Here is a 14,901-nt window from a genome sequence, read left to right as displayed (position 1 = left end):
AGTCGTCTTATTGAGAAACTTCAAATTATCAAAGTATAAATTTTAGGTAATAAGAATACTATGCTTAACATTTTAAAAAAGAAATATGTGAAGCTGTTTGATTCATTTTGGTAGCGTAAAATAAAAATATATGTAGTAGCATAGATTATACACTTAATATATTTGAGATCTAGTAGTACCTAGACGGCAGACTTCAGAATAGCTTTAGAAACTCCATTGGATTTACTTCTTTAATTCGCTTTCCATTTGCTAAAAATTATTTACGATAAAGTTATCTTATAATTTTAACAACTTTAACTTTTTTAACAATTTCTTCTTTGGCGCTAGGAGCCTAGGAGCCTCGACACAATTATAAAACGCAAATACATATTATCTTTAATACCTATTACCCTACTGCCTATCGACACCTATGTGACTACAATCACTATAACTATCGAAGTCACCGTGGCCTAAAACATAAGACACCCGAATTCGTGTCGACTGGGCGTGTAATAAAAATCAAACCCGCAAAATTAAAATCAGTGTAATTACTGGCGGTAAAGGCGGCTTGTGATCATGTACGGGTAAGTACCACCCACGCTGACTATTTCTGCAGCGAAGAAATAATGCATTCCGGTTTGAAGGGTGGGGCAGCCGTTGTACTGTAAAACTGAGACATAAAACTCTTTTCATAAGGTGGGTGTCAGTATTTAGGCTTTAGATGTCTATGAGCTTCAGTTACCACTTAACCACTCGGGCCGTGAGCCTTTTCACTTATCTAAGCAATTAGAAAATTGAAAGTCTTGTTTAATGGAGGTTGAGAATTTTGGAACTTATCCGTAATAATCCGTAGGTACTATTAAGAGTAATTTGCTTCTTTAATTAAACCAAGTATTTATTTAGCTTCATTAATCATACTAAGCGGTTATCTCGAGGGGAGTTTTTTTTTTTATTGCCCTTGTATGCAGACTAACTTACGGCCCACCTGATGGTGAGTGGTTACCGTCGCCCATGGACTTCAGCAATGCCAGGGGCAGAGCCAAGCCGCTGCCTACCGCTTAATACTCTCCACAAGCCTCGTTTGAAGTTATAGCATTTTTTTCGGCTTCCTGACCACAAGCATTATTCAAATTGAGGAAAAAAAAACCTATACGCAAAGTTCCTAATTTCCGAATTTGCAAGCCGTTTGCAAACGTAGAATATTTTCATTTTCCTCCAAAAATATTATCATCACGAATCTTGGGTCCGTATCACGTTAAAGCGGCTTCATTTCATTTAATGGGACAGTCATGTGAAAAACTTAATAAACCCATTTAATTTTTTTTTTATGATTGAAGGATTATTGGTGGCCCGGAGGCCTTTCCAGTTTCACCAGGACAGGTGGGCGAGCAAAGGCTCAGCCAGGAGGGGTGGGATTTGCTAACAGCTACCCGAGCGCCTCCGAAGGAGACCTAACAGCTCAAGAGCAGCTGCTTCGCGATTGAATCTACTACCGGATCGGAATCGCCACCCGCTGAGAAGATCCGGCAAGAAACTCAGCGAGCTGATTCATGGGTTAGGTTGCACGCCGAACTCTTTGTCGAGTTCGACGAGTACGGTTACCGAGGTCCCTAAGCCTGCTCCTAGTGTTAGAACTGAAGGCGTCTAATGCAAAGGTTGCCCATTTAATGCACACTGTAGGTACCTACACTCGAAATACATTTTGGGACTATCATGTAAAAAAGTTAATCACTCCATGTGTATTTTCCAATGAAACGACCGAATGGCTTTCGCAAGTTATTTTTTATTAAATACAATTTAGTAAAGCCAGTTACAAGTTAATCGAGCATCTCGATCGATCACGCGTCGCCTTCTATTTGTTACTTTACTTCACGGCCTTCATCTGCCACAGCCCGTCATTGAGATAATGACAATTTTCAACGCCGACGCCTTTGTTCACTTTAGCTCTGAAAAAAAAAAAAAAAAAAAAAAAACAATTATGCCCATTTATCAAGCTAATAACCTTGAGGGGTTTTACTAGCTTCATCGAACATATAGGCTCACGGGCTCACTCACGGGGCTCAGCCTGGCTAATTTGGTAACACTAGCCCTAGCGAAGGTGGTGCTTCGCTGAAACTACCACCGAATCTAAATCGCGACCCACTGAGAAGGTCCGACGGGAAACTCAGTGTGCTTTGTCTGTGGATTCATTTCATCAGGACGAACCACTCGTCGCATTCGACGGGTTCGACGAGAACGGTGTGTACTATATAGTGGGAACATATTTCACAAGTGTTATGCACTCTCTTCTCTCAACAAGTGGTTTTACTGGTGGTGTTGGCTAGACGTGTTTTAAAGCCATCACGGGCGTGTTCCAGCACCCTGCCTATAGTAGAATTATTTTGTCCGTGCAGTTTGGGTCATAAAACATAGCCCGGCTAGGGCGGTGAGCATGTTGCGCGGGCGCAACGCCATTATCGATAAAAACAAATGAGTCATCGAAGGCAGGTACACGGCGGCGGGGTAGTATACGAAGGGTGGTGAGACATTGTTATATATAAGAGTCATTTGTACTTACCTGCAAATTATAGTACATTATGTCGAAGAAAAATGTGTTTTTATGCATTTGTTCGGTGAATTTCTTTAGTGACACAATGGCTACTGCTTTGTTTTGTATCAAAACGGCAGGATTTATTTAAAATAATATTTGCACGTGTTGTTATCAACAATGTGTTAAAAATTTTCACTGAAATAAGAATAGATCCCGAAAAGTTACAAAGTGTTAATTTCTGCCGTTCTCGTTAACTTGCTGCGGCGATATGTGGTGTAAGTGTTCGATTAGTGATTTTTTCTTTCATCAATCATCATTAACCCACAAAATGACAAAACTAAATACAGTATCGATAACGCTTATCGACAACAATAATGCGCATCCCTATGCCCGTCCATAAGGCTCGTGAGTGGAAGAGAGAGCGAAATACTCGCTTCACCGCTCCGATTTTTATGACCCAAACTGCACGGACAAAATAATTCTACTATAGTTCTGCCGCAAAGCATGCGAAGGATGCGACAACCATTATACAATTAAATTAAGACTTAGATCTCAGGTCTCCAGGTGACTGGTGACCAAAGACCAAGGGGGTCATGTGCCTATCTAATAAAAGCCATTAACTATTTAAACTCAATAACTCACATGTCTTCTGTTGAGAGAGTAGTGATACCGATAGCTAGAGCATGTTCTTTCCCCTCGGCCATTATGGCGACGACTTGACCCTTGTCGCTCGGAGACATCTTCGCGTTGGCTGAAGTCAGCCCTGGACACATGATGTTCGCGCCGCTGAGCACGAAGCGAATAGCGCCTTTATCGACTTGCTGCATCGGAACGAAGAACGGATCTAGAAGTTTCCACAGATTTTTATTTAGTAACGGTATTTAGTACGGTACGATTAGCGTGATATGGACATGTGCACATAGCAACACACCGCTAACTCTCCGACTCATCGTGCTGTCTCGCTACTCAATGGCTTGCTAGCCTATGCTCCGGAAATGGATATATTCCATGATGGTTTGCAGCGGTTTATTGTTGTTGTTAGAAATTACTTAAGCTAATTATTAATACCTTACAAATGTTTTGGTTTATACTGTTAATTTGTAAGTAGACTAAATAAATAAATAAATGTGATGCGTAGAGAGCCTCAGGTCATTACGAATCCTCCCGATCCATTAACGGCGCTTTAGGTACCTCAAGCACCGGTCACCGGCCTCGCTGAACCCGTCGCTTGTGACGAAAGGCTCGACGAGTAAATTAACCCATAGACACAGCCCACTGAGTTTCTCGCCGAATCTTCTCAGTGGGTCGCGTTTCCGATCCGGTGGTAGATAGGTGCGAAGCACGGCTCTTGCTAGGGCCAGTGTTAGCAACACTTCCGGTTTGAGCCCCGTGAGCTCACCTACACGTCAAGGGGAAGCTGAAATATCCTCTCAAGACTAAAAAAAACGAGAGGAGATGCATGTGATTAGGAGTAAATGTTGAGAAGACGGCTGATAGAGAAGAGTGGAATAGAAAATTTCGCTGCACTGACCCCACCTAGTGGGATAAGGTGGAGACAAAGAAGAAAAGGGTAGACTTTAAATAAAATGGCTGGAAGTCGACGTTCTCTTTTTTTTTTTTTTATTGCCTAGATGGGTGGACGAGCTCACAGCCCACCTGGTGTTAAGTGGTTACTGGAGCCCATAGACATCTACAACGTAAATGCGCCACCCACCTTGAGATATAAGTTCTAAGGTCTCAGTATAGTTACAACGGCTACCCCACCCTTCAAACCGAAACGCATTACTGCTTCACGGCAGAAATAGGCAGGGCGGTGGTACCTACCCGTGCGGACTCACAATAGGTCCTACCACCAGTGATTACGCAAATTATAATTTTGCGGGTTTGATTTTTATTACACGATGTTATTCCTTCACCGTGGAAGTCAATCGTGAACATTTGTTAAGTACGTATTTCATTCGAAAAATTGGTACCCGCCTGCGGGATTCGAACACCGGTGCATCGCAACAACGAATGCTCCGGACGTCTTATCCTTTAGGCCACGACGACTTCAGACTCTCATTCTGCAAGTACTCTGCCACTCTCATCGGGTTATTGAACGGTGAGTGTAAGGAGAGAATTCAGTGACGTCGACTAGGTATGTTCAGCCGAAGACAAGACGACCTCAGTTCGAGACTAGATACGTGCACTCAGACGTAATATATGTTATTCTATATTTTTGTTTGAGGTATTACTGGTGGTCCGCAGGCCTCTCCAGTTTCACCAGGGCAGGTGGGCGAGCAAAGGCTTAGCCAGAAGGGGTGGAATTTGTTAACAGCTGCCCGAGCGCTTCCAAAAGTGATCTAACAAGCCGCTTCGCGAATGAATCTACTACCGGATCAGAATCGCGACCTGCTGAGAAGATCCGGCGAGAAACTCAGCGAGTTGGGAATGAGTTAGGCTGCACGAGTACGGTTACCGGGGTTCCTAAGCCTGCTCCTAGTGCTAGAGCTGAAGGCGTCTAATGCAAAGGTTATTGGATTTTTTACTGGTGGTAGGACCTCTTGTGAGTCCGCACGGGTAGATACCACCGCCTCGCCTATTTCTGCCGTGAAGCAGTAATGCGTTTCGGTTTGAAGGGTGGGGTAGCCGTTGTAACTATACTTGAGACCTTAGAACTTATATCTCACGGTGTGTGGCGCATTTACGTTGTAGATGTCTATGGGCTCCAGTAACCACTTAATACCAGGTGGGCTATGAAGTCGTCCACACATCTAAGCAATAAAAAAATAAAAAGTCTGCTGGATCCGCAAGGACGTGCCGTAATATAACTACGGTACGGTACAGACGGTAATATATTAGGATTATATTAATGACGTTGACAACGAGAAATTCCTGCCTATTTCTTCCACGTACAACCACATCATACAAGGTTGACCGCATTAGCAAGAATATTAGGAAGAACAACAGGGAAATTCCATTTATACGTCAGACAGGTATGAGGAAATTTATGAAATAATATCATCATGCTCATTTCCAATAATTGTCTGGTTCTTAATACAATAAGGCAGTAATGACGATAATTGTTATTTATCGAATCATAAAAAGCAAATACACTTCATTTATTTTCCCTAAAATAGTGCGAATAACTAAAATTACGGTTGCGTATTTCCAAAATGAAACTTTGCTAAAAACCTTTCACTGGTCTTACGTGTTTTATTTTAAACAATAACAAAATCTCTTTTCTAATTGGAACGAGATTTTGTTATTGTGAACATTAGATGTTTGTACGTGCTCACAGCCCACCTGGTGTTAAGTGGTTACTGGAGCCCATGGACATTTACAACGTAAATGCGCCACCCACCTTGAGATATAAGTTCTAAGATCTCAGTATAGTTACAACGGCTGCCCCACCCTTCAAACCGAAACGCATTACTGCTTCACGGCAGAAATAGGTTTATGCACCTAAATCGTGGTTAGATCAACTCGGATACTTTGAAAATTGACTAGAAACTGTTTTTGACGTAGAATAAAGCTAACTACCCGCCTAACGTTAATCAATAGCTGAAGTCCACATAAACACAACTAAATCGCCCCTACCCGCCTTGAAATATTGAAAAAACCACTCGAAATTTCAAAATACAGTACCTGGCGATAAATATTGCACATCGACTTTCAGAAAGACACAATCGGCTTAGTTCGTAGAGCGTCATCTTTTTGTTTTTTTCCTATCTAACCTGATACTAGCTATACCTACCTATCTACTACCTACCTACCTAGCCTACGGTACTACCTACCTAGCCTTGAGAGGCTATTTCAGCGTAACCTTAACTAGTAGGTGAGCTCACGGGGCTCAAAACTGACGACTTTGCTAACACGAATCCTAGCAAGAGCAGTGCTTTGCAGGATCTACCCCCGGGTCGGAAACGCGACCCACTGAGAAGATCCGGCGCGAAACTCAGTGGGCTGTGTCTGAACTAATTGCCTATATCCAAAAGTCGGTGTGCAATATTTACCGTCGTTTACAACTTAAGATTAAGGGTGCTACATCGTGGAAATTATTCTGTGTTATCTACCACTCCGGCGTTAAACACGCTCACCCTAACACCTAGAAACAGATAAAACTAATTTTAGGTTGTCGTTGCCTAAAGGATAAGACGTCCGGTGCATTCGTATCTTACGATGCACCGGTGTTCCATTCCCGCAGTCAGGTACCTACCAATTTTTCTAATGAAATACGTACTTAACAAATGTTCACAATTGACTTCCACGGTGAGGGAATAACATCGTGTAATAAAAATCAAACCCGCAAAACTATCATTTGTGTAATTACTGGTGGGAGGACGTCTTGTGTGTCCGCACGGGCAGGTACCACCACTCTGTCTATTTCTGCCGTGAAGCAGTAATGCGTTTCGGTTTGAATGGTGGGGCAGCCTTGTACCTACTGTACAAACTGAGACCTTAGAACTAATATCGCAAGGTAGATGGGCATTTACGTTGTATATGCATATGGACTTCGGTGACCACTTAACATTAGGTGGGCCGTGAGCTCGTCCACCGAATTAAGCAATAAAAAAAAAATAACAAAAAAAATATTTAAATTCCTCTTACATTTGTGCAGTAGTTTTAAGGTTGGCATCCAGGGACCCTCGCGATGTCTGAAGAATAGCAAGTCGCCGGCACTGTTCACCATTATCTCGAGGTGATCGTGACTGAAATTTTAAAGTATACTCTCAAAAATTGATTTCATATTACTATGACAGGACGGAAAAACAATGATGGAACATTATTCCAGAAATTGACGCTGAAACTGAATTGGGAAGTAGATTTTTATTACTGCTCTAGACGGGTAGACAAGGTTACGAAACGATAAACGTCACAACGCGAATGCTGTCTTGCACCTTAAGACACGAGGTCGAAGTTACAATGGCATTTCATACTCTCCCATTAAAGCGGAACACAAGATGGCTTTGGTACAGAAACAGGCAAGATAGCGGTAACATTGCAAGCTAAAAAAAACCCTAACACCAATAAAAGTCTGTATTCCATCAGTGCTGGATAGAACCAACGCGGGACCCTTAACATATATTAATATGACCAAACGAGCCCTTAAATTGTGAGCATTGGTTCACTAGTCCACCCGTGATCACGTTGTTTGCATATGCAAAATAATAATATTTATAATTTGAATGGACTTGTACAAGTACAGTATGGGCACGGCTATAACAATTTAAATTAGTTGTGCGGTTTTACTACTAGTACTAAGTATTTTGCGTGCTGGGGCCCTTCAAGGCGCGGAGGAGCCCGAAGCAATTGTGCTTCCAGCTGAATGGCGAAACCGGCACTGTTCTGCTGTGGACGTCCTGCTTCTGTATACCACAAGAATTTCAAACATCTGTCGAAAGTTCGTCAATGAACTGCAATGATTATAAGTACTAACCATTTGACAATCCTAAACGTATCCTTCTTGGGTAAGATCTGGTCAATGTAGTTGTCCAAATGAGGGTACAGTTCCAAAAGGCGAGCCCTTATGCCCTTCTGGACCGAGGACTTGAGCTGTTGCACACCCGATATGCTTTCCTTTTCATCAAACCTGAAAATAGAGAATGAAAATTATTATTAATTTATTCTTAATACATACACAGCACGAAGTTGATCTCACGTTGATGCTTCACAATAAAATTGTACAGTTTTGAAGTTAAAGCTATGGCTATGACAATTCTCGAAGCCTATGTTTTTAAATTGAAGACGATCGTGTTGACTTGATTTTTTAAAGATTGGTAAAATCAGTAATCGCGATGCGGAATGTCCACAAAAAAGGACGAAAAGAGAAAGACGAAAAAGATTCCGGTCGAGGGCAACAAGCCATGCTCTAGCGGTGATTTTGATGATATTTTGACGGCATCATGATATCAGTGTTGTTTAACAACAGTAGTCAGACTTGCGGCTGTTACGTTTATGATCAATCGAATTACAGGCTTTTGAAATCGCAATCGGAATTGTAATGTAATAGCCACTGTTCATTCTTTAAAAACTTATAACGGATTCACAGCAAACATAAGCTTCGTGGGGGCGCCCTTTTTGAAGGTAGATTCAGAAGTTTGAAACCGTAATATTTCGATCACTGTAACTATATTCGTTCTTTTCGCCAAAACTAGGTTCTTGAAAGAGAAACGCGGAAATTTTTTTTTAGTGCGAGGCTGTTTTAATGTTTCGTAATAACACGGTTTCGTTCGCCATACACATTTGCAGGCTAAATGCTCGTGCATACGCATTGCAACTGTCGCTGGGTTGCTTAAAATGTAAATTTTACCATATAATTTTGAAATGCCGTTAGTCATATATGTAGTGATAGAAAGAAGGCCGAATTCAACAAGCGTGGAGCATGTATGACGAAAATATCGCTTCGATCATAATGAATGTATGTAATTGTGTATATAGCTGATTCTTCCAAGCCTTTGAATTTACATGGGTAATGCACAATTTTAATATAATAATCATCAACTTCTTATTGCTGTTTCACAATGAAGCAGAGCAATTAGGATGACATACATACAATAATATGGTACAACATAAACTTGTGAGGTGAATACTAGAGCCATTAACTACCAATAAACTCATCTAGGTTCGGCGTGTTCATTAAGTATATTTATTTAATTATTTAACTTCCAATCGCTGACGGCGACCACGACGCTTCAGACTGTGTGGGTATGAGGCCTTACAGCTACAACGTGTGATGCAATTTTCGTACGTACACACACGCATAGTGACGGAGCATACAATAACGGCTAGCTGTCAACACTGGCAGCCATAATAGTTAGAGAAATATATCTATGTAATTTAAACTTTAAAAAAACACGCTTAAATGACAATGAGAAATGACTTTTTTTCTGTTGGTATTAGCCAAGATTTTAGAGCGAAGTTATAAAATTATTGTCTCTTCATAAGATCCTTGAAGCCTAGAGATATTTTTAAGTTAATCGACAAAGAGTTTATCTTATAGACTAATACTAAACGAAAATATTTGGCTGATATTTAAATTGGAAAATTAACAATTTTTAAAGGAAAATCAATCAAATTAAATTTTCAAAATATAATCTATATGCCATAATAATCTATACAATATGAAAATCGATTCTTATAAAGCCTTCCGTCTATTTCGTTATTATTTGATTGAATTGCTTCCGAGTTTCGTTTTTTTCGGCCAACCGCAATTCGTGGATGTGTCAATAGGTCATTGCACCGGCCCTGTTAGATTTTTATTACACGGCGGGCGCTCTCTATGATTAACTTGGACGAGTCGTGTGTTCAACGCCTTAAATCAATATTTTCGTAATTAAGCCGCAAATCGTTCACACCGTTACAGTACCTCCGTCGACCTTGACACAGCAGGGAATCGACCCTGTCACTAAAACGTAACATTACTTTGTGGTGTTAGCGACCTGTGATTTGGTGACCGCGTCTTCCCTGTAGTTTTATGTTTAAGGATAATTTGGTGACAGCTGTCTTTAAGAACGGAACGTATATAGCCCGAGAGCGTAGGAGATATACAAATTTCAGGAACAGACCTACTTTTTTTAAGCCTGAGAGGTTATTCCAGCAATACCCGAACGAATAGGTGAGCTCACGGGCTCAACCTGAGAGAATTTGCTAACACTAGTCCTAGCAAAGAGACCTACAATTAACATACACTTATGTGTTATTACATAGGTCGACTCAAGTTTGATGTATAAGACAACGAGTCTGTTAATATGGACCAGTAAAAACATTGTAAAAACCGATCAAATATATTATTTATCGTTTTTTTGCAACAATCGTACCACACGTACCCACAACGTACCTAAAGTATGTACATATTACATACATACGAGTATACTTAGTCTGACCATAAATACTGTTACAATTAAAAATAAACAAAATATTACATTTGAATTTGGAATCTGTCATTTTTATATGATTGCTCATTGAGTTTTCTCATTTTGGCGCCAATACATTGTACAATATTTTGCGATATTAAAATGGAGTGGGGTGATAAAGAGAACCGAATAGCTGTGATTGCATTACACAAAGTAGGTATGGAGCCAAATGCAATTTTTAAAACTCTCCATATGCTTGGTATTAGTAAAATTTTTGTGTACCGGGCTATTAATAGGTGCAATGAGACATCCTCAGTTTGTGACAGAAAAAGATCTGGCCGTCCACGTGGTGTTCGTACGAAAAAAGTGGTCAAAGCAGTAAGGGAAAGAATTCGCAGTAATCCTGTCCGAAAACATAAAATATTTTCTCGGGAGATGAAGATAGCACCTATAACCATGTCGCGTATTTTAAAAGATGACTTAGGACTTACAGCCTATAAGAGACGTACTGGTCATTTCTTAACTGATAATTTAAAAGAGAATAGCGTGGTAAAATCGAAACAACTACAGAAGCGGTACGCAAAGGGAGGTGATAGAAAATTTTTGTTTACGGATGAGAATTTTTTTACAATTGAGCAATATTTTAACAAACAAAATGACCGTATTTATGCTCAAAGCTCTAAGGAAGCTTCCCAATTAGTCGACAGAGTGCAACGTGGGCACTATCCGACTTCAGTGATGGTTTGGTGGGGTATTAGCTATGAAGGAGTGACTGAGCCATACTTTTGTGAAAAAGGTATCAAAACATCGGCAAAAGTGTATCAAGATACCATTCTTGAGAAGGTAGTGAAGCCCCTTAACAACACCATGTTAAATAATCAAGAATGGTCCTTCCAGCAAGACTCGGCGCCAGGTCATAAAGCTCGGTCTACGCAGTTTTGGTTGGAACCGAACGTTTCGGACTTCATCAGAGCTGAAGACTGGCCGTCGTCTAGTCCCGATCTTAATTCGCTGGATTATGATTTATGGTCAGTTTTAGAGAGTACGGCTTGCTCTAAACGCCATGATAATTTGGAGTCCCTAAAACAATCCGTACGATTGGCAGTCAAAAATTTTCCCATGGAAAGAGTGCGTGCTTCTATTGACACACCATATATGAGACCACTTCGAATAAGCTTTTTATACTTTAAATTGTTTTATATTTATGTATTAAACTAACACACTGTAAAAGTAATAAATGTTATTTGCAATAGAATTTTTTTTTCCTTTGTATTTATGGCAAGACTAGGATGTCGCACCTTTAGAAGTGAAGGGGCTTAGCTAAAAAATGTAAGGAATTTTTTTTATTGCTTAAGTGTCTACTGGAGCCCATAGACAACTACAACGTAAATTCGCCATCCACCTTGAGATATAAGTTCTAAGGTCTCAGTATAGTTATAGTATAGAGTTTTATACTTCGAACGACTTATAAACATGTCACGGTTTATAAAATTAAAGTCACTTTTAGTTCAGAAAAGGACAAAGTACTCTTTCCGTCTCTTTCAAATAAAGCACATACCTTAATGTATTAAAATCGAAAAACTAAAAAATAACAATTCTTGCATTACATTTTTGGATTTAAAAAAAAATAAGAATTGTGGATTAAGCCACATCAATTCTAAACATATATCATCAAAGTTACAATGATGAACATCCGTGTTTATAAATTGATGTTATCTCGTGCCGGATGACAGATCTAACGGTCTATTTGTTGAAAAACATTGTTATTAGCGTCAACTTATATAATATTTCACAATTTCTAATCTTTCACTGGAGCAAAACTTTATTTTGAGAATCCCGAATTCTCTGACTTGAGATGAAAGATTAATAAAAAAAATTATGTTACGTGTTACATACAATAAGAATTAATTAGATACGATTGGAATCCGTTTTGCGATAATATAGCACTGTTATTTATCGCATTAGTTAGGTATATTGACGCGTAATATTATTATTAAGTTGACGCGTAATATTTTATAGGAATATAAAAATTTGAAATCCTTTTTTTTTATTATGCAGGTACAGACGAGACAACGCCCTTGATGGTGGGTATTTTTTACAGGGTATTTTAAAGCTCGGTGTTGATGTAACCCGATACTGGATTTATAATTCTTTTCACTACTCCCACAGTAAGACGCATCTCACACATTTTGTAACATGCAGTTTTACAGACGCGAACCTATAGCTAATCTCGCTGTTCCCTTCTTTTCAGGGGATCAACTGACCCCTTAGGCCCTTAGAGAAGACAACGTAGACAATTTACCGTCAGACATTAATTCAATCACGCATTTAAATATCGCAATGTCCCGCCTGTCCGAACCGGAATGTTTACTTTATGACAAAATCAAGCCGGACGATCTAATACCAAGTGTTCCCATAAATGTAGGCCAACTTTATCGTATTTGTCGCGGAGCAGCTGGTATTTTTATAGCCTTTGTAGGCAAACGAGCATAAGGCCCACCTTATAGTAAAAGGCTATCGACGCTCGTGGACTTCTATTGAATTATTATGCCAAGTCACCAAGCCAAATCGCTGCATACTCACACAGGTCACGGCGCAACAAAATTTTTTCATCCACATGACAAACGCCCTGGCGTACAAATATTTATTTTTATTTTTTATTTATTACACTTCATGTAAAATTTACATTGGCGGACTTAATGCCTAAGGCATTCTCTACCAGTCAACCAAAGGTAGTGCAGAGTAAATAGTGATAGGTGCAATGAAATTTATATTAATGGTATAATAAATGGGAATAAAATATATGATATGCATAATCTCAAAAAAATAATAAAAAAAGTACGTCTAGTATGACTAATATTCTTATCATTAAGCAAGTCATACATTTTGGCGTACAGACCGTATTTTCAAAGATAGGTAATCTATCACTTATCAATAGCCGTAAAATCGAAAGGCCCCTTTTTCCCTTAGGGCGCAGTCTTTGGAGGTCATACCGGACACTGCCAAACTAAGGCAAGGTTGGAACGCCATTGTAAATAGAAACACGAATGAATTGGCATATTATTTGCTAATGTTGATGAAGGAGCAAGCAATCTTGATCTCGATCGTCGCTGGTACCAATAGTAATTAAACTAAACGAGTGCCAGCTACAATTATCAACGCATCTATTTTACGTACACCGTTTATGTTACGTAAAATGCATATGCCTAATTTGAATTGAATTGGTGGTAGGACCGCTTGTGAGTCCGCGCGGGTAGGTACCACCGCCCCGCCTATTTCTGCCGTGAAGCAATGATGCGTTTCGGTTTGAAGGGTGGGGCAGACGTTGTAACTATACTGAGATCTTAGAACTTATATCTCAAGGTAGGTGGCGCATTTACATTGTAGATGTCCATGGGCTCCTGTAACCACTTAACATCAGGTGGGCTGTGAGCTCGTCCACCCATCTAAGCTATAAATAAAAATAAAAAAAATTACACAAGAAACGTAATCAAAATAAACTTATTGTTAAAATGCTTATTAGAATTTTTTGTAAAATTCAATTTGAGGACACTGTTTGCAATCCTTGGAATATCTCTTTTTTTCCCTTCCTAAGCTGACGGTCTTGAGAGACCATTTCAGCGTAAACTTAACTAGTAGTTGAGCTCACGGGGCTCAAACCTGACGTTAATGCTAACATTAACTCTAGCAAAAACAGTGCTTCGCAGAATCTACAACCGGATCGGAAACGCGACCCACTGAGAAAATCCGCCGAGAAACTGAGTGGGCTGTGTCTGTGGGTTAATTTAACGCAAGCAACGGGTTGGACGAGAACGATGAACGGTCCTTGGGGTACCTAAAAGCACCGTTAGTGGATCGGGTGGATCCGAAATTACGTGTTTTGTCACGTCGACTGTTAATCATTCGGTCCGCAGGATCAAAAATGTAGGTATCGATGAGAGTGTTCTCATGTCGTGCCGCTTTCTCGAAATGGTATCACAATTCCTGATCCTGCGAATACCAACCACACTTTATTTAGTAATACGAACACGAATGCCTTGATGGCTTCGAATGGCATTACAAATTATAACAACGTAACTATTTTGGATTGTGAAAGATTTTTGTTCAAATTCATTTCCTAAGTGATGTTCGTTTTTGTGAGCTAATTAGTCAGAGTGTGTTGAAACTAACCTACAGCTTCAGTGGCGTAGCGAGGGGGAGCATGGGGGCATCATATCCCGGGCGCTACTCAAAAAGGGGCGCCAAATAATCCGCAAAACAAAGAATTGCGGTATATTTTCTATTTTTTTATAATTGATTTTTGGAAAATGTGTTTCAGATTTAATGCCAGTGTAATACATAAATGTTAATTCGTAAATAAAAAGGAAAAGGGAAGGGGGGCTAAAAGGTATCCGCCACTATACAGCTTAGGTACTACAGTGGGTTCATCCATCTTGACGTCTGACACGAGAAATGTTCATTGTTTACTGCGAGATATTTTTCATTGTTTACTGCAAAATATTTTTCATTGTCGAGCCAACGGTATCCCGGTCGTCTGACTGGACGTTTTTCGTTCGA

General features: G+C 39.9%; 1 protein-coding gene across 1 annotated transcript in view; it reads right to left on the bottom strand.

Moving 5' to 3' along the window:
- Window positions 1–1,744: 1,744 nt before the first annotated feature.
- MCTS1 (malignant T-cell-amplified sequence 1 homolog) overlaps window positions 1,745–14,901 on the bottom strand; it is a 31,838-nt gene continuing 18,681 nt past the window's right edge. The window contains exons 2-5 of the mRNA XM_028174028.2: window positions 7,929–8,081; window positions 7,100–7,200; window positions 3,152–3,353; window positions 1,745–1,925 (exon numbers count right to left, since the gene is read on the bottom strand). Of these exons, the coding sequence (XP_028029829.1) occupies window positions 1,844–1,925; window positions 3,152–3,353; window positions 7,100–7,200; window positions 7,929–8,081 (538 nt within the window). The 3' untranslated portion in view covers window positions 1,745–1,843. The remainder of the gene's footprint in view (window positions 1,926–3,151; window positions 3,354–7,099; window positions 7,201–7,928; window positions 8,082–14,901) is intronic.

The sequence above is a fragment of the Bombyx mandarina genome, chromosome A1, assembly GCF_030267445.1.
Source record: "Bombyx mandarina strain Sakado chromosome A1, ASM3026744v2".
Classification (NCBI taxonomy): domain Eukaryota; kingdom Metazoa; phylum Arthropoda; class Insecta; order Lepidoptera; family Bombycidae; genus Bombyx; species Bombyx mandarina.
This window is presented reverse-complemented; position numbering and strand designations above follow the sequence as displayed.